Source organism: Pyxicephalus adspersus, chromosome 10 (assembly GCF_032062135.1).
Source record: "Pyxicephalus adspersus chromosome 10, UCB_Pads_2.0, whole genome shotgun sequence".
Taxonomy (NCBI): Eukaryota; Metazoa; Chordata; class Amphibia; order Anura; family Pyxicephalidae; genus Pyxicephalus; species Pyxicephalus adspersus.
The window spans coordinates 44,069,234-44,090,656 of record NC_092867.1 but is presented as its reverse complement, the minus strand read 5'-3'; the positions used below and the strand labels follow the sequence as shown (position 1 = coordinate 44,090,656).

At 39.5% G+C, this 21,423-nt stretch overlaps 2 protein-coding genes across 3 annotated transcripts in view; both read right to left on the bottom strand.

Moving 5' to 3' along the window:
• Nucleotides 1–227: 227 nt before the first annotated feature.
• Nucleotides 228–14,783, bottom strand: LOC140340074 (uncharacterized). 2 transcript variants are annotated; one of them, XM_072425066.1, is made up of 9 exons: nt 14,656–14,780; nt 14,059–14,097; nt 12,268–12,306; nt 10,834–10,869; nt 9,041–9,076; nt 8,191–8,229; nt 6,336–6,451; nt 1,804–1,918; nt 228–430 (listed from the first exon to the last, which is right to left on the bottom strand). In XM_072425066.1, the coding sequence occupies exons 1-9, from the start codon at nt 14,750–14,752 to the stop codon at nt 246–248; spliced, it is 702 nt and encodes a 233-aa protein (XP_072281167.1). In that variant the 5' UTR covers nt 14,753–14,780; the 3' UTR covers nt 228–245. The 2 variants fall into 2 exon arrangements, with proteins under 2 accessions (XP_072281167.1, XP_072281168.1); XM_072425067.1 differs by lacking the exon at nt 9,041–9,076 and having other exon boundaries at nt 14,656–14,783.
• Nucleotides 14,784–20,362: 5,579 nt separating this feature from the next.
• Nucleotides 20,363–21,423, bottom strand: part of LOC140339206 (pulmonary surfactant-associated protein D-like) — a 9,913-nt gene continuing 8,852 nt past the window's right edge. Inside the window, exon 7 of the mRNA XM_072423777.1 lies at nt 20,363–20,773. Coding sequence (XP_072279878.1) covers nt 20,397–20,773 — 377 coding nt within the window. The 3' untranslated portion in view covers nt 20,363–20,396. The remainder of the gene's footprint in view (nt 20,774–21,423) is intronic.

Sequence of the window (21,423 nt, the reverse complement as noted above, 5' to 3'; positions counted from 1 at the left end):
ACAAATCCATAGGAACAGAGAGGAAACTGATTTTGATTGATTTTATTTGCACGTTAATTCTGCTACATGCCATTAAATAGGATGGAGGTAATATTCTCACCTATGTCACCCCCCCCCCCCCCCCCCCCTTGACCTGTAAAGGACTGTAAATAAGCACAGAACAGAGAGCAGGTGCGCGCTAATTAATTGCTATGATCTCACCATTGAGCTTAACGTTTAGCCTAATGTTTATTTGTGTTTTCGATTTAGCATTTTCCACAAGCAACAGAATTCATTTCTTCCTTGTGATTTTTTTGTATGCCCTTTGTTTTTAGTTCGCTGATGAACTCGTCTATATATTTCTGCTTCCTTTCTTTGTCAGAAACGATTTCTTCACACTTTTCCTTGTTGAAATAGGTTGATGGTTGTCCGCTCACCAGGACATCTGATTCTGGAACAAAATAAATGTGTAAAATTAATGTTTCATTTATAAAACAAAAATGTGAGCAAAAAAAAAATCAACCAAACTAACCAGACAACCCCCCCCCCCCCCCACCATGCCAGATATTTTCAGAAAATAACAGCAATGTGAACTGTAATTTACAATCAACAAAACAATTGCCTGTCGTTCTACTGAATTATTAATCCTTAGACACCCACTGCCTAATCTACAACAGTAATGCCAAAAGATCATGGGGCCCATTTATATCTAGCCTTCAAGCCCAAGCAAAAGAAGTGGGCCAAAAAAAACTCATATTTGAACACAGTATGATGCATTACCATGTTGTGAGCTATTGTGTGTTAAAGCACAGGTCTGTTACAAAATAAATGACTATGAAAAGCATTTTACAGTAAGTGAACTAGTATGCCTTACTGCAAAGCATCTATTTATATGGCCCCTTAAAGTGAATCTGTTACCAGGCTATTGACATTATATTATTTATAGCTTCTTAACAAACTAAATGGTCTTTAAATTTGCACTCACTGATCTCTGTATCTGCAGGACTGTGGAGCAGCTCTGCGCCAAGTTCACTACAGATTACAATGCAAGTTATTTCCTCTGGCAGCAGCCTGCCAAAGTTCCAATGCAAAACACAGCAGGCATTATAAAAGCCTTTGTTGTGCTCTTTTAGAATGAATAATATCACAATCCTTGCAGCTACAGAGGTCAGTGCGGGCTTGCTTTAAAACCTAATTCTCAATACATAGGATAACATTCCACCACCAAGCTTACTTTCAATAGCATGGCCATTGGCTGCTATTTTATGTTCTAAAAACTGGACACCATGGTTTGCTACCTTTGTGCTGGATAACTGACCACTTCTTCATGGATCCAGTAGTTCTATCTAGGCATCGCTGCTAGCACCTGGTTGAAGCTGCCTGGAGCAGGAACTTACTAAGGCTTTTTATCGTTCTTTCACATGACTGAGTATTCATAAAGACAACTAATTATCTGTGCATAAATCTGATCTTTGGTGTCATTAGTTGCAGTCACACCTGAAACAATCATATAGATAACTGGGATATCTGAACCTAGCTGTATTCTAATTCTGGGTCACAGACTAACCAGGCAATGTGTATATCATGGAACCAAGTCAGAAAATGGAGTTGAATAGTTAGCTTTAAATTTTTACTTTCCATCACATTTCTTTAAGATGTTGTCCACCCAAGTGAGGTATATAATTAAGAGATCATTTGGTTTGATTCTGGCTGGATGAAACTTTTACCTGTATAAATCATCACAGTTTTTGAAATGCCAAATTGATAATTCTGTTTTTTTTTCCTTTGCCATAAATAAAACAACAATAAATTCTCCCAACTCACCAATGCATTCGGCTAGCCGAGAACCACCTACATACTGTGTTGTCCATTTGAAGTTAGTTTTGCTTCCACATTCTTCATAAAGCCTGCTCCTCCTCAAAAAAGCAAAATCATAGCCCTAGAATAAAGATTAAAAAAATGTTTTTTTAGCACGCTGGAAATGGCACTTATGTGTTGAAATTACTTAGGTGTACGTCCTGGTACAGGGTGAGTGGTTTTCTAAATCCATGCTTTATACACTCCTCAAATTTTGATATCCTGAGTGATTTTGAAAAAAATGCTGTATGCATGGTAAAGAAAGGCCTGGAAGGGGGGAACAGTGGGAGGGCTAGTGGCAAGCTTGCATGACTGGGAGGGGTCAGAGCGCAGGCAGATAAAGGGTTAGGTTAAGGTAGTAAAGGGGAGAGTTAAAGAGGGCTGACATAGTAGTAGGGTGGAGAAGAGAGGGGTTATAAGGAGGAAGCAAAAAAGGGGTGGGTAATCGTTTAGTGGGACAGGGAGAGAAAAATTTTAAAGCCGTTGACCTGGAGTAGTTTCAGTGGCTGAGGTTGAAGTTCTGCTGGGCCAACTCAGGGCTGCCACAGTGGACTGTGGGCCTGGGTGAATTCAGAAGCAGGTAGATGCTGCTCTGAGAGTGGTAGCTCCTGTATCCAATGCTGGGGGACAGGATGTCTGATAGCCTTGGAGGTCTAGGCTCTGCTCTGTGTCAGGAGCCCCATTAGGGACCCTCTGGTGCCTGCAGCACAACGGGAGTGACTGGGGCAGCTGGAAGGAATCCTTAGCTGCAGCAGAGTCCTAGGGTGTGGAGGGGAGGCATGGAAAGTGGCCTCCTTCCTCCCGCCCTGTGTCTGTTGTCTATAAGCTGCCTGTTGCGGTGGCAGGCAGAGAGGTAGAAGTCGGGCATCCCAGGGGTGGCCTGCGGTGTGGTGCCCCCCTGTACTTTGCCCAGGGCTGGGCAGCAAGAGAGACCATTGCAGGACTCAGGCTGGCAGGGAAGGGACCTGTGGGGCTCCCCGGTCCAGGCCATCCCTGCATGGGCCTCTGTGCAGCTAGTGAGCTGGTGGTCTCTGTCAACATGGTGATGGAGACATTGGCCCCCTCCAAGATGACAGACGCTGCCATCAGTGTGGTGGGGCCTGGTGGCTCCAGATCCGAGGCAAAGCTGGTGTTGGCGGTGTTGTATGGTTGTATTGTTAAGGTTGGATGGTTGGGGGGAAAAGGGGGTGGTCCCGTTCCATGGGTGAAGGAGGGAGTATGGAGGTTCCTGTGGTTGTCAGGGAGAGGCAAAATGGGAAGGGGGCAGAGGGAAATTTGGGGGAGGCATCGGAAAGGGAGGGGGGTTTGGGAGGGGATTAGGGGTAGAAGTGCAGATGACTGTTAAGGTAGCGGCGGGAAATGAAGGCATTGGGGCCCTAACTGCAAGTTTAGGCAACACAAGGCATTTAGGCCTTCCATGCTGGGATCAAAAGGACATCAGCTTGTGAAAGAAGCTGATGATGTCTGCAAGCCCCTTCTTGGGCCGAGAGGTCCGTCCCCTTTTGGGCCCCCGGCCTTCCTCAAAAAAGCTGTATGTTGAGAGATCAACAAAGGGGCATGCAAGTTTGGTGGCTCCTGATGCTTTAAGCACAAATGCGTCAGGATTGGGGGAATGCATAGCGCAGCCTGGTGTTTTAAATACAGTGGGGGACGAGCAACAGATTTTTCAAGTCTGGCTGACTGTGAAAGTTGGGCCAATGTGGCCAATCCTAAGTAGGTGTCTGGATAGGGTGGCGGCGTGGTTGTTGGAGGAGGGCTTCTTGGAAAATTTTCATCTTCCTTGTTCCATGGCGCATTTGCTGCCCATGGTCCAGAATTTGAAGTTGGCGCGAATGCACCCTGAGGTGGTATCAGATAAGCTAAAGAAAGAGGTGGAAATAGGGAGAATGGGGGGGTTCAGGAATCACCCGTGGCCAGGTTGGTAGTTTCACTGCTGGGGGTAGTACCGAAGAAGTAGCCAAATAAGTTTCAGAAGTGTGGTAAAGGGGATCGGTTGGTGAAGACGGAAATAGAGTTTGAGTTTTGGTTGCTACTGCTTCACTTGGATAGCCAGCAGTTTTTGGGTTGTAGGTCGGAATGTGCATTCTTTGTGGACTATTGTTTGCCAATAGGGTGCTCTCTGCCATGTGCGGTTTGAAATGTTAAGCTTGTTTTTGGAGTGGGTGATTAGGAAGGTTCTGATGGTGTCTTCCGTCATTCATTACCTCAATAACTTCCTATTCATTGGGCCAATGGTGGGGAGCAATAAGCAGGGTGCTGTTGGCAACATTTCAATTCTTGGCGGATTTGGGGTCCCTTTGGCGAAGGTCTAAACAGAAGGGTAGACAACGAAATCGGTTTTCCTGGGGATCACTATTGACACAATTGCCATGGAATGAGCAGCAGAAGATTACCCTGCAGAAATTTCAGTGGCTCCTAGGTAAGTTGAACCTTACGCTCCAGGTTATGCCCATGGGGCACATCTTTGCGGGGCGATTGGCGGTGGCCACGGCTGGCATGAGTATCCCGGAGCACCTAATTCTGCTGAATAAGGATGCGTGGGGGGACCTCCGGGCGTTGAAGAGGTTCCTGGCTGAATACAATGGTAGATCCTTATGGATGGAAGGGCCAGTGGCAAAAACTGACTTGGAGTTGTTTACAGGTGTGGTCGGCTCATCTGGGTACGGAGCATATTGTAAGTGGGCATGAAGTGTGGAGACGTGACCAGCGCAGTGGCGGGAGGCAGGTTTGGTGGCAAATGTGGCCGTTTTGGAATTTATCCCCATAGAAGTGGTGGTGGAACTATGGGGAAGGAGTTGGGAAGGATTAACTTCTGCTGTGATAACTTGGGGGTAGTGCAGGTGGTGAAGTTTTCTGCCTCAAATCTGCCAGTTATCAGGTTACTACGACATTTGGTATTGCGCTGTCATTTATACAACATTGCTTTTTGTGATGTGCATATTCCTGGAGCTGTTAACACAATTGCTGATTCTTCATCTTGCTTTAAATAGGAGCAGTTCCAGGAGTGGAGTGTCGGGACATTTCTTCCCCTCGGGTGTGGAAGATACCCTGCTAGTCGTACCTGGTATACAGCAGTTTGGAAGGAATGGTGGCATTTCTGTGAGAAGTGTGTGGGCAACAGGAGGATGAGTTGGGTATATTGATGTATTTTTTGTGTAGATGCTTTGACCCCACTCAATTTCGGTGGCTGCACTGAAAAAAAAATTATGGGACTGGACCTTTTCTTTAAGTTGTTGGTAATGAGGAAAATCAGCAAAAAATTTTTGGTTAGACAGGTGGTAAAGGGTTTTAAGGAAAGGGAGTTGGATGGTGGACAAAAGACAGCCTGTGTTCTTCCTGCTGCTGGTGGTGTTGCTAAGATGGTTAGACAGGGTCTGTTGTTCAGAATACAAAGTGTTGTTGTTTAGGGTGGTGTTTGTGTTGGCATTTTTTGGGGCCTTTAGAATTGGGGAATTGGTAAGTCTGGCTACTAGGAGGTCAGGGGGCCTGCAGATGGGTGAAGTGGTGTTGACCAGGAGTCAGGTGCATGCACGGATTGTGGGAAAGACAGATCAAGTGGGGAAGGGTATTGAAATTGAGTTGGGAGGCATGGGTGATGGTTTGTCATGCCCAGTGGGGGTGGTGGGGGAGTTTCTGGAAGTTCAGCCAGAAGGGGGGGGGGGCAGATCCCTAAAGCACACAGATGGATCCACCCTGTTGCAGTATCAATTTTATGGCCTTCTTTCACAAGTGTTTGATAGTGGAGGGGGTAGACAAGAGTGAATACTCGTGGCATTTTTTTCAGATTGGAGAGTCTACGGAGGCGGCATGTTGGGGCCTGGGGGAGGAACTTCTTAATTTGATTGGTGGGAGTCACAGTGTTTTTGTTTGTAAATATTTTAGGGGGAGGATACTGACCATTAGAAAAACTTACACCCTATACTGTTTTTATTTCAAAGAATAACACTAAAAGTTTCTATATTATTTATTAGACAGGATGTTTTGAGTAAAGAGAACTTTTTTTTTTAAGAGTGTGGGTAAAACAAACAGACTTTAAGTAGCCTAAATCCTAATTCCTGCGTTAAAAATTAAAAAAAGAAAGCATCTGGGTATAGCATAAAAAGCCATACAGTAATAACACATTAAAGTGGGGGATAATGCCCTATTTTTATTCAAGCTTTCAGGCTGATCGCTATCAAAATAGAAATGTAACAAATATTCCTGCTCATAATACCAACACCCTTGCTCAAAACCTTTTGAACCAAATAAACTAATTTGATTAATGGCAAAAATATATATGTGGGACTAAACTATGTTAGAGGTGGGGGAGAAAACAGACAAGGTAGTTAGGTAAAAAGACCATAACACAAACATTGTGATGCTACTAACTGTAATAGTTTTTAAAAGTAAGCAAATAAGATAAAACCTTCTGTAATTTAAGGTTGGAAGAATTGTAGACTCAGGATTTTACTTAGATATGTGTGACCCTGTACTAGTTTCGTATGAAAAAAGTTAAATACCTTATTGCACATTGGTTTGCAGTAATAGATGTTGTCAATATATACACACACTAATCCTCCATTTTTCGGTACCAGGGGCACTGTACAGTTGGTTAAATTCACAATCTGTTCAAACGCTATAAACAGAAAGAGTAAACATTTAATAAAAGAACACAAATTAGTAGGAAGTTGTTACAGAGCAAACATGATTTTAAAATATGTCAACATATGTCATCTTCATGACCATGGCAGATTCCTATTGAAGTTATTTCAGATGATATCACAAAGGTGAGGTAGGTTAGAGTTCTAGAACCATTTTCTTTCATACAAAAAGTCCACCCTAAAGCTTGCATGACTGCAGAATAATAGGATATGTAATTTCAGCTTTGAAAAGTAAAAGGAAACTTATGGCAAAGGTGATAATTTGGGTACAGGGTCTGTGTGGCACCTGAATTGTAATTGACAGATCTGAACCTCTGTCACTTCCATGCCAGTTCAGAGAGACCTCCCTAATGTTCAGGGGCCAGTCCACCTCTTGGTACCAAAGCAGGCCTGCCTGTAGTTGATGGTGTTACAAGAAACAGTCCACCTGCCTTTTCTCTTCTCCTCCTTAAGTAGCCACCAGTTGCAGTAGGTATGAATACAAAACCCTTGCATATCTGATGATGCAGGATCTGTGGCTGATCTAGGGTCAGGAGATGGAGAAATTATATTATGTGGGACAGGCAGAACAGCAGTGCCACTTCCACAAACAATGGCTCTGGTATATAAATTGAGATGAATAGAAAGTCCCTTGGGTATCCTTTTTACTGTCCTCCTCTTCTTTGGACCAACATCCTCCATCTTTTGTGACTGCATGGTCTTGCCCCTGAGCCCTATGGGTGTCACTGACAGCTGCCTGTCACTTTTGTGGCTTCCACAATGAGCATTAGAAATGGCACATACGTCCTAGTTTTAAAGCACCTCACATGGGTAAGGCATACAAGCTTCAAAAGGGTCTGATTTAACTATATTTATTCTCATAGTCCACAACAGTTGGCCCATCAAAACGAGTTCTATTTTAGGTAGGTTAAGTAATGGTATATGTCCTTATGTCCTTTAAGTGAGTGATAGCTGTTTAGGAATGTAAACAATGAGAGCTCACTTTTCTGCCATTATCCAGTAGTGGCTTTATGAATTGGAAAATTGTCAAGTGTCCCATACTATGAAGTTGCCAAGAGGTTGGCCCTATTATCTCCCAGAACCCTGTTCAGGTAGGGGCCCTTGAAAAGAAGAACATGGTGAAGGAGGCAGAGGTAGTGTAAGTGACAAAGATAGGTGTCAAAGTGATGAGTGAACTAGGGAGCTGCAAATTCAGCAGGTGTACATCTTGTTGCACAGTCACTAATATATTTACCCAGTGACCCATTAATGGCATGTACCCCCCCCCCCGATCATGCTTACTGAAACACATATCCATAGTTGGATGCACCTTGCTACTTACAGTAACAGTTTATTATTTACATGTTCATGTGGACAATGGATAAGACACCAAGCTCATTACTTAGCTAAGTGCATGGGCAGCAGGGATAGAGAGGCCAACAACCATTCTCAACCTTTAAACTTTTCAGAAAGACAATGTTTAACAAAGTCAGATAATACTTTAAAGTTCCATCTAGTGTTTGGTTGGTCTGTACCACGAAAGAATAGCTCTGCATACAAAGCAGATCGAATAATTCCTTAAAATAGCACATTCTATTATTAGTTATTTCTAATGCAACTTTTATACAAAATAAAACATAGTCATTCCAATTCTCTTTGTAATTGAAAAATGCCATATAACATATTACAAACCCTGACATAATCTTTAAAGTATTGAATTTCCAATTATACGTACACATTGTTGGATGAGTACGATTTACACTTTCCATTTGGTCTACAAAGAAAAAGAAATACAATTTAAATACAAAATAATAGAATTTTTTCTGAATCTGAATAATATGGTTTAGAAAAATTCAACACATCACATCAACTTAAATTAGATTTAGCACTTGAGGAACATATTATTACAGATAAGTTTGATTTTTTCATTGGAAATAACTAATCAATATCAGAGAGCAGTCCAGAGTTATAAAGGTCATATAGATTTGCCCTCTAAAAGATTTTTTTTAGAAAAGATCCTGACTTTAACATTATACTCAGGTCACTCAATTATGCATGCTTATAAACAGAGTATTTATACAAGATTGCATAATGACTGCATGCTAATGTAAGATTTTGCCCCTGTGGACACTGGACAACGCAAACCCGTGCTCTTCTCAAAGCTTTCAAGATCCCATTTTGTTTCCTACTGGTTGCTCTGCGCCACCCACATACATTGTAGCCCACGAAAAGCTTCAGACTTAAAGAAATGATTGATAACATTTTTCATGTGCTAAAAGTATCCTAAGATCAAACTTGCAAAAAATCTTTACTTGACTATCCTATTTAAATAAACATTGATAAATTAGGTGTGTATGACAAACTGGAGTGAGTGCACCTATGGTGATCACAGCTTGTGATTTGTGAAGCTGCAACACGCAATATTCTATGCAGGATTTTGTAAGCTGACACTCTAGCTACTATTTTGCTTTTTTGGAGGGCCCCCATAAGGTTAATGCTGCTGCACCAACACAGGCATTGAATGCTCTTCTGCCATTTGGGACCTTTTACTACACTAACTTAGCATTCCTCTATCATACTGGTACCTGCAGTTTGATTGATGGAGTGTTCTTTGACATTTCCTAAAACAAATAAACCACTATTAATTTTATAAAACAATTAAAAATTAGTTGTACATTCACAGGCATTTCCACATTTCCATTTTTTTTTATTTAAATCAATGCCCCCTCTCTGCAACTTTCATCCACCCAATCAAGTAAGTGTTCCCTAGCTCACCTCTTCCTTAACCATTTATCTTTTTGTTATCTGTTTACGCTCTCATACAAGCCCTGTGCCCATTTTCTCCCTTTTCTGTAAAGGGCTTATATTTTTTTAAGCAACATAATATATTCAAAAACAATTTTTATAGAAAAATTCTGCTTTTTTTCAGTTGTACAGTTTGGGCTCTAATTATAAATAAGACATTCCCTAAAACATTTTCTGGTGGGAGTCTTCCAGGTCAATATGTTTCAATGACATTGAAATGTCCATTGTACAAATAATATATAGTCATATTAATAGTATAAAATATAGTTATATATAGTATAAAATATGGTCATGTAACTACATATGTTTTTTTACCTACCTACAAAACCTTTCATGAAGTTGTGGCTAGTAGCTAAGCACAAAGTGCACATAGTCTTTTATGAGAAGACTTTGGCTGAAATTAATTTTCTGGTGACATGGTCTCTCCAAAAGAAACCTTAAGCTACTTACCAAGAAATTAATGTGTACAATTTTTTTACTCTCGCAAGTTTTAAAAAGGAAAAGAAACACAATTTATCTATAGAAAAAAAAAAGACTTGCTGCATTGTGCATGGGTTGTGTAATTCAACCACCAGAGGCTACTTTTTTTCACAAATGCAGCAGGTCAGAACCCTTCATTGGCATAACCACCAACCCTTTCGTAACTCTCAACCCAATAACAACACCTGCAGGTATGGTGCAAATCGCCTGTTACCCTCATAACATTTCAAAATTTTCCTAAACCCAGTGTAACCACCGGTCAGGTTGCAGGTCCTCAAAGCTATTAACTTTCACCACCATCAACTAGGGATCTGTGCCCCTCACTGATATACCAGGCTCCACCACTTCTAGAACTATATCAATTACACATACTATCCCTTACTAATTACCAACTATTTTGCTGGCAAATTACACTATTTAGGAGACCTATACAATAAATAGCTCTGTCCTTGAGGACTTCAAACTGCCCATCACAACTCCAAAACAGGGAGGGAAGTGGGAATCTTCTTCCTTTCTGTCTAGACCTCTGACCTCACCCCACTTTCCTATATAACTTACCTCCCATCCATTATTTACTTTTTACACCTATTTCTGCCTTGCTCTCTCCCTGTCCTCTACCACACCCCATCTTGCCCAGCTCAGCCTTCCCACCCAGTCATGCTGGCCCTACACCTAGCTTTCCTATTGCAGGCTCCTGGCCTTTCTTGATGATCATATTTAATTACAATAATCATATTTTCTTATTATCCACACAGGCACACAAAGCACATATTATTACATACAATTGACCTACCAGTATAATTACTTATCTGCAATCCATAGTTGTCAGAAAGGGGTTGGATTTATACCACCTATACAAATTTTTTTCTTCTGAAAAATCTTTATTTAAACACTTATGATAAAGTCACCAAGCATGCCTTTGACACAGTTAACAAGAAAGTCATTTTAGAGATTCTATTATAATACATGCTAATGACGGAATTTATACTTCACCAGGCTCCTCAGATCCCACTGTGGCTCTCTGTGGCTCACCACCCAAAAACATTCTATCCTTTCTTTAAATATGGCACTTGCAGTATCAGACAGGATTTACCTGAAAAATGTTTGGAGGACTGTTGTGTGAGATTTTCTGGAATAAAAATAATTAAAAAAAATTACCTTAAATGTGAATAAACATGATCTTACACAATTATACTTATAATTAATGGTTATCATAATGGTGCTCACTTTCAGATCTCATGAAGTTCTCATTATAAAATGTTCTGTTAAACCCTTGCGTACAATATTTCAAGGATATGCAGAAGAGGTCTATCTACTCTTATTTCACAGGCAAACATTTTCCTCCCTGTCCTCAAACTGTTAAATTATTATAAATTAAAGAAAAATGTTAAAATACTTGTCTGGTTCTTTCAGTAAGGTGTGATAAGTCCATGTTTTTCTTTCTTTATAAAAAAGTAGAAGGTGGGATAAACTCACAGTGTATCTGCCAATGAGCTGGAAAATTCCTATGTGCTTTAATGAGATCCTTGGAATGCCTGAGAGCTGGTTACTGATCGCTAGATTTTTAAGAAACGCAATATACATTTGTTGATGTCTAATTCTAAAATGAATACACCAATATATACAATTTGCAATAAAGTATGGCAGGGGTGTCAAACTCTGGCCCGGGGGCCAAATGTGGGCCTCCAACATCCTAAAGGAATCCTAAATATGAACTGCAGCTGGTCCGCCACTGCATTGAAATAGTGCCGCTACTACATTTCCTGGCTTCACGTCTATATTATTATTATTATTATTATTATTAATAAACAGGATTTATATAGCGCCAACATATTGACCAGCGGGCTCTCTGTCTATGTGTGGCCCCGCATTGGACTGTTTTATAGATGCAAATAATGCTGGGAATTTTAGTAGCGGCACTATTTCAATAAAGAAGGAGTTTCAGCGACGGGCCAATTATAAGATTTAGCTCCGCATTGGCTGCGTTTAGCATTTCCAGCAATCCCCCTCAGATGCACTTTTCTTTGCTACTCCAAGGCATGGACTTGAATGGTTGGATTTTCATAGAAGATTATTGTTATTGTTATTGTTAGCCTGTGCAAAAAGGTTACCATTGAAATTTAACTCAGAAGGCTACAAATACAGAAATAGATATGTATGTCTCTGCTCTATTATAAGCTTGTTCCAGATTGAATGTGAAGCCAAACCTCTTTGTTTCTTTATGAAAAAGATTTATATCTAATGAGAAAGAAAAAAAATTCAATAAAGTTCAAGGTTGGCCTGCGACTTTGTCTAAGTTTTTGATTTTGGCCCTCTGTGTATTTGAGTTTGACACCCCTGCAGTATGGTCAGCAAGTGTGCTTGTAACCCTGAAACTATTTATGGAAGAATGGGGACATTTTGCAAATTGCACAGGATAAAATTAGCTACTTCATACAATTTCTTGCTTGGGAACTGCCATGTTACTAACCCTATAAAGATTATGTTTTTTTAAAGGACACGAGCAACAAACCTTACTTGAACATACCATGAGCAGGAAGAGTATACTCTTCTCCCCCCACATTTTCTACAAAGAAAAAGAAATACAGTTTAGTGACAAAATACTAGAGTTTGCACATTATGTGCATTTCCCAGTATTTCCACAATATCAAACAGTTACTCAAAACTGTCCTAGATCGTAACATTACACACAAGGTTAATTTGATCTGATAACATGACAGTTAGGAAAATCATGTCACAAAATGGTTGGATTTACAGGTCAGACCCATACATTTATTTTATCTTTAGATAAATGCTTGTTTAGGCTACAAAATAGCACATGCCAGTGTACAGTGTATAGAAAAAGTCAGTGGTTGGGTTATCCATTTGTGGTACACGTTGTCTCCTGTGCGCCCTAGGCACTCCTCCCAACTAGTAATCAAAGATATTGTGCTGCTCACTGGTCACTACACTAACTGTGTCAGCTCTGTATGTGGGCTGTGCATCTTGTGCATTCGGAGTTAGATTTGGTGAACACAACAGAAATATTTTCAGCAAAGTTAACGACTTATCTAGACATTTTGAGAAAAAGCATGGGGGCCACCCTGATGGTAAGGGTCTTCGGAATAGAAACAGTGGGCCCTGATGTTGACTTTGTCCTTTAATTCCTTCAAGTCCAAATGATCTACTAACAATAAAAACTTGGACATAATAACTCCTGTGTGCAGTAGAGATTATACTGCTCCCGTTGCCTTTGTGATCCACTGGTAGATCTACTGGTATTACTTAAACCTGTAGGAGTCAGAGATTTAGAAACTCCATACCATTGTCTTAGGTTGTGATACCCCAAGACAGTTTATTAATTAGAAGGAGGGTATACATGTATTGATATATTTATTATTGCCTCTAACGGGCTTTGTTGCCAACCCTTGGTACAGAGATATGAGGAAAAGACAAAGGGAAGGTTTTTTTGGCAAACAAAAAAATTGTATTAATGATAATTTCTCATAATACAAAGAACAAATATTCACTGATTCCTAATTTCACAGTAGGATCAGTATTTTTCAGGTTAGATCAATTGCGAACTAGACAATAACCATCTATTAGCATGCCTAGCCTTAGCATTAGCATGTGTAATTTGTCTCAAAGGTTCACATACATAACCCAGTGATACCCGATGCGTTTCGCCCCATGTAGGCTTCCTCAGGGGTAGCGATACGTTAAGCGAAGCTATACACACATACTTGATAGCATTCAGATCCTGAGAAAGGAATGAATTAAAGATGGTTCTATTCGGTCTCTGATGTGATGAGGGAAGACCAAGTTAAAACTACATATCCATGCCTGAGAGAGATTCCTGTTTTGTGAAACAAGCAGAGATGAGTCTGAATCAGAGCTGCAGCCGCTTCCCACGCCTCCCCACACAGAGATGGACCTCTGACTCAGACACATTCCTGCTTGTTTAAAAAAACAGGAATATCCCTAAGGCTTTGATACATAGTTTTAACTTGGTTTTCCCTCATCATATTGGATACCTGTGCATGGGTCCTTTTTGGTCTTGTTAAGATTAAAGCCCAACATAATGGTGAAACTATTGTAATTAGCACACCTCTGACCTAAATGCTATACCACAGCCGTCTCATAATATTGCCAAAATAATGTCAACATTCTAATGTCCATGTCTTCAGATCACTCAGAACTCTGATGAATGTGGACCTTGAATTTAGTGCACCCCTTAAATATCCTGATCTTCATATGCCAAATGACCATTTGCTAAATATTTGGGGTACCTTTACTCTATCAGTCAATCATTTGCCGAAAGAGAAGAAATTCTTTGTACCTGGGTCAGGATAAGAGGTCTCTTTCAAGCCAGTGGTGCCTACAAAGGAAATAATAATTTATTTCAGCAAAAGTTGTAAAAGCAAAACAGGTATGATGCTCAAAGTTGCTTTAAACAGAAACAACTGTGGCTGAAAAAAGAAAACGATATCTAAAAATCTCTAAGTAACAAATTTTTTAAAATACAATGAAGAAGAACTTCTGCACTCAACTATGGTGTCAGGGTTCAAGTTGAACTACAGGATCATTATATATACAGTATGTTACAATAAACTAGAACACATACTCCTGCATATGCTTGTCATCATAACAAAGGGAAGCAGAGTTTGATTAGCTCTCAATGGTATCCCTACTTCTTCTGTTTGAAAGCTGTTGTGTGGAGGATGACAACAGGCTGCTATCAAGAAAGACTGGTACTTATGCTAGGCATACCATGAGAACAATTAAAAGTCAGTGAACCCTGAGAAAATACCAGATAAACAGACAGCTTCCCCGTATTACATTTTTAGACTATTAGGATTATGCATGCATGAAATTAAACAAAGATTTTATTTGTATTTTACAAATACCCAGGAAAAACATTCCGATAAACACTTACTTGCAGCATAGACAGATTCTTTGAAATAAAGAAGTGCAATAGAAATAATTACTATTCCTTTCATCATGTCTGCTCCAGTAGTTCCCACGTTCAGCATAAAATAGCTTTACCAGAAAGAGCTGGGTGATCATTTATAGAATGTTACACCACCGCCCAATACCGCCCAGTACCAATATCTCACCGCCCAGTACTGCATATTTCATGGAAGTGAAAGTTTACTGTAAGGAGATCTAAAAATAAAAAAACTTTTAATAAATCATGCTTTGTACCTGAAAGTGCAGACAACATATTAGAGGACTGGAAACTTTAAATCTGTATAAGAAGAGTACGAGGTGTAGGACAGGATAACAAGTAGAAATGCATTGATAACTTTTTACCAAATGTTTCAAAATTAACTGATATCATATACTTTTATTTTGAATAACGGGTATATATATATATATATATATATTTATATATATATATATTGTGAGGTTAATAATGTGACACATGAGCCCTTTCATCAGTCCAGAAGTAAAGGGTAGCTCCCTAGAATTTAGGGTTTATATCAAGGTGCAGATCAAGGTGCAGAGTCTTGGTATTTACCAGAACACACACAAACAAAAAAATAAATATGGTAATTTCATTATGGAGAGTTTTCTAAAAACATTACTAAAAACATGCACTATACAAAGCGTGCCACAGTGATTGGATGCTATGGTGAAAAGTGGGTGACCAGATGGGTGAACTAGATGACTGCAGTTCTTTAACTCATATAAATAAATTAATAAAAAATATAATATGCCATCATCACAAATAATGCCCGCTTTCAAATACCCATATTTATTTCAAAGATGCTGTCACAGATCTCTGCAAGTCCAAGGGATCTGTGCTACCTTCAAGCTCACCCACCTTGAGCTCCCTGCTGCCAGCTCTGCTCACTTCCTGGTCCAGGTCATGTGACTCTCAATCAGCCATTCCTTTGCCTCAGAGGAGTAGAGTGTTCCGCAGATGCACTCCATCTGCTGGAAGACATGTAAACAACATCTCAGACTGCCTCTTCACCAGCAATCCCTCTGCTGGTGGGTTAGGAGTCCGCGGCTCCCACCACTCATATTCATCACATGACACCTAAGGAAGTGGCTGGAAACAGGAAGTTGCCTGGACAAGGAGTTACTTTTAGTTCTTCTCCCAGGTTTCCACTGTTCCAGTTTGCGCCTCCTGTTTTTTATTTATGTACCGACCCTGGCTTGTTTCCTACTCTGACCTGTGGCTTGTCTGAACATTCTCTGGCTCTTGCACAGGCACCACGCTTTGTTCCTGCTAGTTAGCAGTCACCTGCCTTGGCAGGTATGGAGGCCGCAACCTGGTAGCAGCTTGCTGCATCCTCACCTCTAGAGCAGTGATTTTCAACCACTGTTCGGTGGCACACCAGTGTGCCGTGAGAGATCTTCAGGTGTACCGTGGGAAATTATCCAATTACCATTGTCGAGTGCCTCTGCTGTAGTGACTGGCAGAGTAATGTAATACTCTTCCATGTCAGTGGGTGGCAGTAGGTAGCTCAAGCGCCTTGTTTATTTTTAGAGGCGAGAATTAGCTACAAAGTGTAATTTTGTAACACTTTTGATTTGTGGTGTGCCGCAGGATTTTTTTAATGTAAAAAATGTGCCGTGGCTCAAAAAAGGTTGAAAAACACTGCTCTAGAGGACCGAGCTATTGCTTAGACTCTGTGCCCTGTGCTGGTGACACAGAGGGTCCACCACTCTGCCCTGTGAAGCTGTGACAGTTGTGCTTTCCTCCTGCATTAACTTCCTTTACAGCTCTCATTCAGTCAGTTTATCAGAGAAACAAAGAAAATCAGCTCCCTAAGGGAAAAGAAAAGCGTATAGAGCCTAGAAGACTGACATGCTCTCTTTCACTGAGATCTAAATTGGGTAGAATCTCAACCCAGGATTATTAGGCCACCAAATATTATTTGTACTGACCTGGGGGGAAAAATGCCCCTCTGCTTTCCAGCAAGGCTACCCTTGCTATACACAGAATGTTGACAGGGGGCTATACTAAGCTGGCAGTATTAAGTTGGAGGAAGAAACCCTGTGAACTGAAGCAAATGATTATTCTTATGATGAACAAATAATAACTTTTGATGAATCACTGTGTAATAAACATTGGTGTCTGTTATTTATTTCTCTATGATCTGTAAAAACAACCCAACTAAACTAAACCATGTTGCTATTGAGAAATGGTTTCATTATGAGCTGTTTTTGCCTAATCTACATGTTTTCTCTGTAAATTTCACAATAAAGTTCACCAGTTTCAGTGGAAACTTTTGACCCATTGTATTTTTTATGCTGCATTACAGAAGTATTAACATACATTCCTAATAAATATCATATTAGGATTTATATTATATTTATATATTTTATTCTTTTAATAATTTACAAATTGCGTTTGGTAAGGAAATAAAGTATAGAATGGATTCTACAGATTATCAACATTTTAATAGGTGGTGAAGAGGGATGTGGAAATTAGGGATGAGCGAGTGAAATTTGTAATTTCAATTTTGCGGCGAATCGGGTCTTTCTCGCTTACAGAACATGTAAGCGAGAATGGCCTTGTGATTCGCCACAAGGTCATACTCTTGCCAAACAAATGGTCCAGGTTCACGCGGTCACTGGGCTGTACTTATCAATGATAAGTACAATGATCAATTCAGTCTTCATTAGGATGGTTATCATCAGTGTAATATGTTTGGAATATGTGAAACTGAACCAATTTCGTTACTGCAAAAATGAACACACACAGATCAAAATATATTTTTTTGTGGGGTGATCAAGAAAATAATAGGTATAAATTTTCTATTTATATTCTATGTTCTGGTTCTTTATATAGTACAGGTTTGGTTGCTAGAATGAGCTGTCCTTTTCCTGCTCCTTGGGATGTGCCAATGTGTGCAATGTGTCTCCTCACTAAACTGTCCTGCACTGTCCTGTGCATGTCTGCCTCATCGAGCAGCCAAGCGCAGCACTTACTCTTCCGTCTCTGCCGGAGTTAGTATGCAGCACTTTCTGGTCTCTCATGTCTGTGGGCAGTCTTGCTCACACTAACACAACCCAGGGAGGAGGAGCCCCTTAAAGGGAAAAGGCTATTTAGTCTCAGCAGAAATGGAGGCTGGTGCTGTCACTTTACACCAGCTACCTTGATACCCTGCATTGTTTCTTTGTGATTTCTGACCTGTGCCTGGAATCTGACCACGTCTGTCTGCCCATTGCCCTGACCCTCACTTGGCCCCGGACTGCATTCGTCTACCACCAGTCTCCACACTGAGGCTGGAACAGCCTTATTCCTCGGGTAGGGTTCTTATATCTGTAACACCAATGAACCCCATCATGTTGTAATCCAGGTCAATATCTAACTTTGTTTTCCTCTGGATGACCACCAGCTTTTGTACATATCTCATTTGATTCATCTTATGTCACTGCCTTTCCACTATTGACAAATATTTTATTGTCAGAACTAGATCCTCTAGCAAATAGCAAAGCTGAAATAAAGTAAAAAAAGTGTACATCAGTACCCGAAAATGAAAAAAGCAACTAACATACATGATGCTATGTGTGCTTTCTTCATCTTGCTTTGTAATGCAAATATAAATATTATCTAAGGGAATGTAATACCATGTTGGTTTACTACAACATATGTATGCACTACAGTCTATGGTGTAATGTCCAAGTTGGCAAATCATAATCAAATGCATAGATGCATGCATATTTATCTTTATTTAATGTTTAAAGATTATATGGTATTTTGGTAGATCAAAGGCCTGATAAACACATACAATGTCAGTCTGTGACTTCAGCATACTGACTTTATTAAAAAGAGATATAAACTCAAATGTAGCATTGTGCAAATTTGCTGCTGTTCAGTTTGCAAAGTTTTTGACTCGACTGGCTTCAAAATTCAGTAATAGGTTACAATTGGATCACCATTGGAGTTCACCAACATAAATCTATTTATAAACAGCTTGGATTCTTTTAGATCCTTGGATATAAGCCCCTGTCCGGGATTCTAATGCTTCAATATTCTTTAAAACCAAATTGGCCATACACTTTGTTTTGATAAATAAGTGGAATGTCACTTTACATTCATAATTCTAATTATTTGTACACCTTGTAAAAATTATGTTTTAGTTGGTAGTCTTTTTTATATGATATTTGTTGTATTTAAAGCTGAACTCCTGGTTTACCTTCAGCCTTGCATGGTTGTACAGACTCTGAATATTGAAATTGCTTACTCCGATTTCACTGCACACTGAACTTCTAAATGTGTTTATTAGAATCTAAAGCAAATCATACAGCCTTAGTTCCTGGCTGATGGACTTTCAGCATCATCTAGTTCCTTTTACTCTCCCTAATTTTTCCTTTTCATTCATTGCTTTAACGTTCTATCAATCACTGAGGCTTAACATACTATGTGGATGCTTCCACATTTAGAATGTTTAGAAAACGTTAGAAAAAAGGAATGTATTGCACAACGTGTATCTGTGGGAGGAAGAGAAGAAGAGGAGGGAGGGAAAGCCAGGCTTTTAAAGGGCAACCAGAGTTAAATTTAAAAACACAAAATGTTATTGTTCCAACAACATAATTTAAAAGATTAAGAGCTGTGTCTCTATGAAAGGATTCCTAGGCTAACATATAACCACTAGTTTCGAAAAAAATAGCACTATGGTTTAGTATCTTACTAGGTTAGCGATGGCGGTAAGGTGTCACACCCAACACGTTTCGCTCGAACCGGGCTTCCTCAGGGGTAAGGGGAGACTTAGTATCATTGCTGGGGCTTTTTGCCACATTAGGATACCAAATTGCTACTTGTAAGTGATTTGATAGTTTGACCGATATCAAGTTGGACGTATTGCTGGTGTTTACAGATGTCCAAGTGGAGTGAACAGTGTGATAGAAGCTTCACCTTTGTTCTCCTTTGCTAGCCTTTGTTCTTAGCACATTTGTGTTTGCAAAAAGGAGAATAAAAACTTAAAAAACAAGATCAAAAACAATGTGCAAACTCCCTCCTTCTGACACCGTAATTAAAACAGCACTACTTACCTCCTCTCACTCTCTAGTGTTTAAGTGGAAATATATCCTAATTTAAGTTTATTCATTTTTGTACAAAGTTGAGAAGAATTAGAACCTCAGACAGGCGTTCTTTGTTAAACAATAAAAAAAAACATATAAGCATAGAAATACCTGCCTTTACTTTAGTTTTACCTGCATTGGTTTAAGCTGATGACAGAGTCACTTTAATTTACTTTAGGTAGATTTTAAAATATATTGTGTTTGAAACAATATTTAACTGCAATTTAGAAGCAGTTTAGTGTTTGTATCATTTCACTTGGTGTGAATACTGTAATGTTCCTGTTAATGACTATGGTAGATTGATTGTCAAGTCCTTCGCGTGTTGGTGCTAAATAAATACTAAAGTTATTGACACTAATAATAATATATCAACTTATTGTGCATTATGTTTTCATTCTCTGTTTCCTTTAATATTGTTTTAAATTGCCTCTGTTTAGTTTGAGGTCTATTTAGTCAAAAAAAAAGAGCTAATAAAAATGAAGGCCCCTGTTGGCTGAGGAGGGTCTGGAGCCCGTGTGCAGGGGCACACTTTGCAACAATAACAGCTTCAGTCCCATTTGATGATTTTTTTTTCAAACCATTAATATATCATGATACAATTGTTTCCAGAATATTTATTTATATGTAATAGTGCTAGGAGAATTCACAAATGTTCAGCCGTATTTCTTTACAATTTTTGTCATTCCACTTTCCATTCGAATGTATTTCTACACAATCCTCTTCACCTGCTTGATTGGGCTCTCCAGGATTCCAGTTTGAATATTTAATTACTTCCCCATTTGCATACCTGAAAGTACCTTCTGTTTTTATGTCAGTAACACCGATGAGCCCGATCATGTTGTAATGCACGACAATATCTGAAATAGCTTTGTTTTCCTCTGGATTCATGGGTGTAGCAAGCTGACCACCAGCTTTTAAACATATCGCAATTGATTCATCATATGTAACTTGCTTTCCACTTGTGACAAATATTTTATTGCCAGAACTAGATCCTCGAGCAAAAAGCAAAGCTGAAATAAAGTAAAATGTGCGTATAAAGATCTGCACACAAAAATGAATTAAAAAACAACAAAACAATTAAAATATTTGGTGCTATGTGTGCTTTCTCTATCCTTCTTTGTAATACAAATATAAATAATATTTAATTTAAGGGAATGTAACAACATATTGGTTTACCACAACATATGACAAGCCTTAATAATTAAATGCAAGAACAAGCACACTTTTAAGAAGAAGTCATGTAATGCAATAAAGGTATGCAGTTTAAGGCTAAAAACATGCATACATCATTATATTTGGAAAGTATAACTGAGTTATTCAATGATGGAAGAGGAATTGGTTTTTGATAGATCAAATACCTAGGAAATTGCATATAATGCCAGTTTGTGACTACACCATGGCTGCAAAATTCAGGGTTTAGTTACCTTTCATTAAAATAAAGGCAATAGCAAGAATAATGTTTTTGACCCCAGCTGCCAACTTCTGCCACATACATTTTGTTTACAGCATGACTTTTAAAAAATTAGATTAATAAATTTAGATGAAGTTGAACAAAATTTTTCTTGGTTTGGAATAGATTGTAAGTTCTTCAGGGCAGGGTCCTCTCCTGTGTCACTGCCCCTGATTCATCAAGCAGAATCGGATTATCGCTCGCGCATTC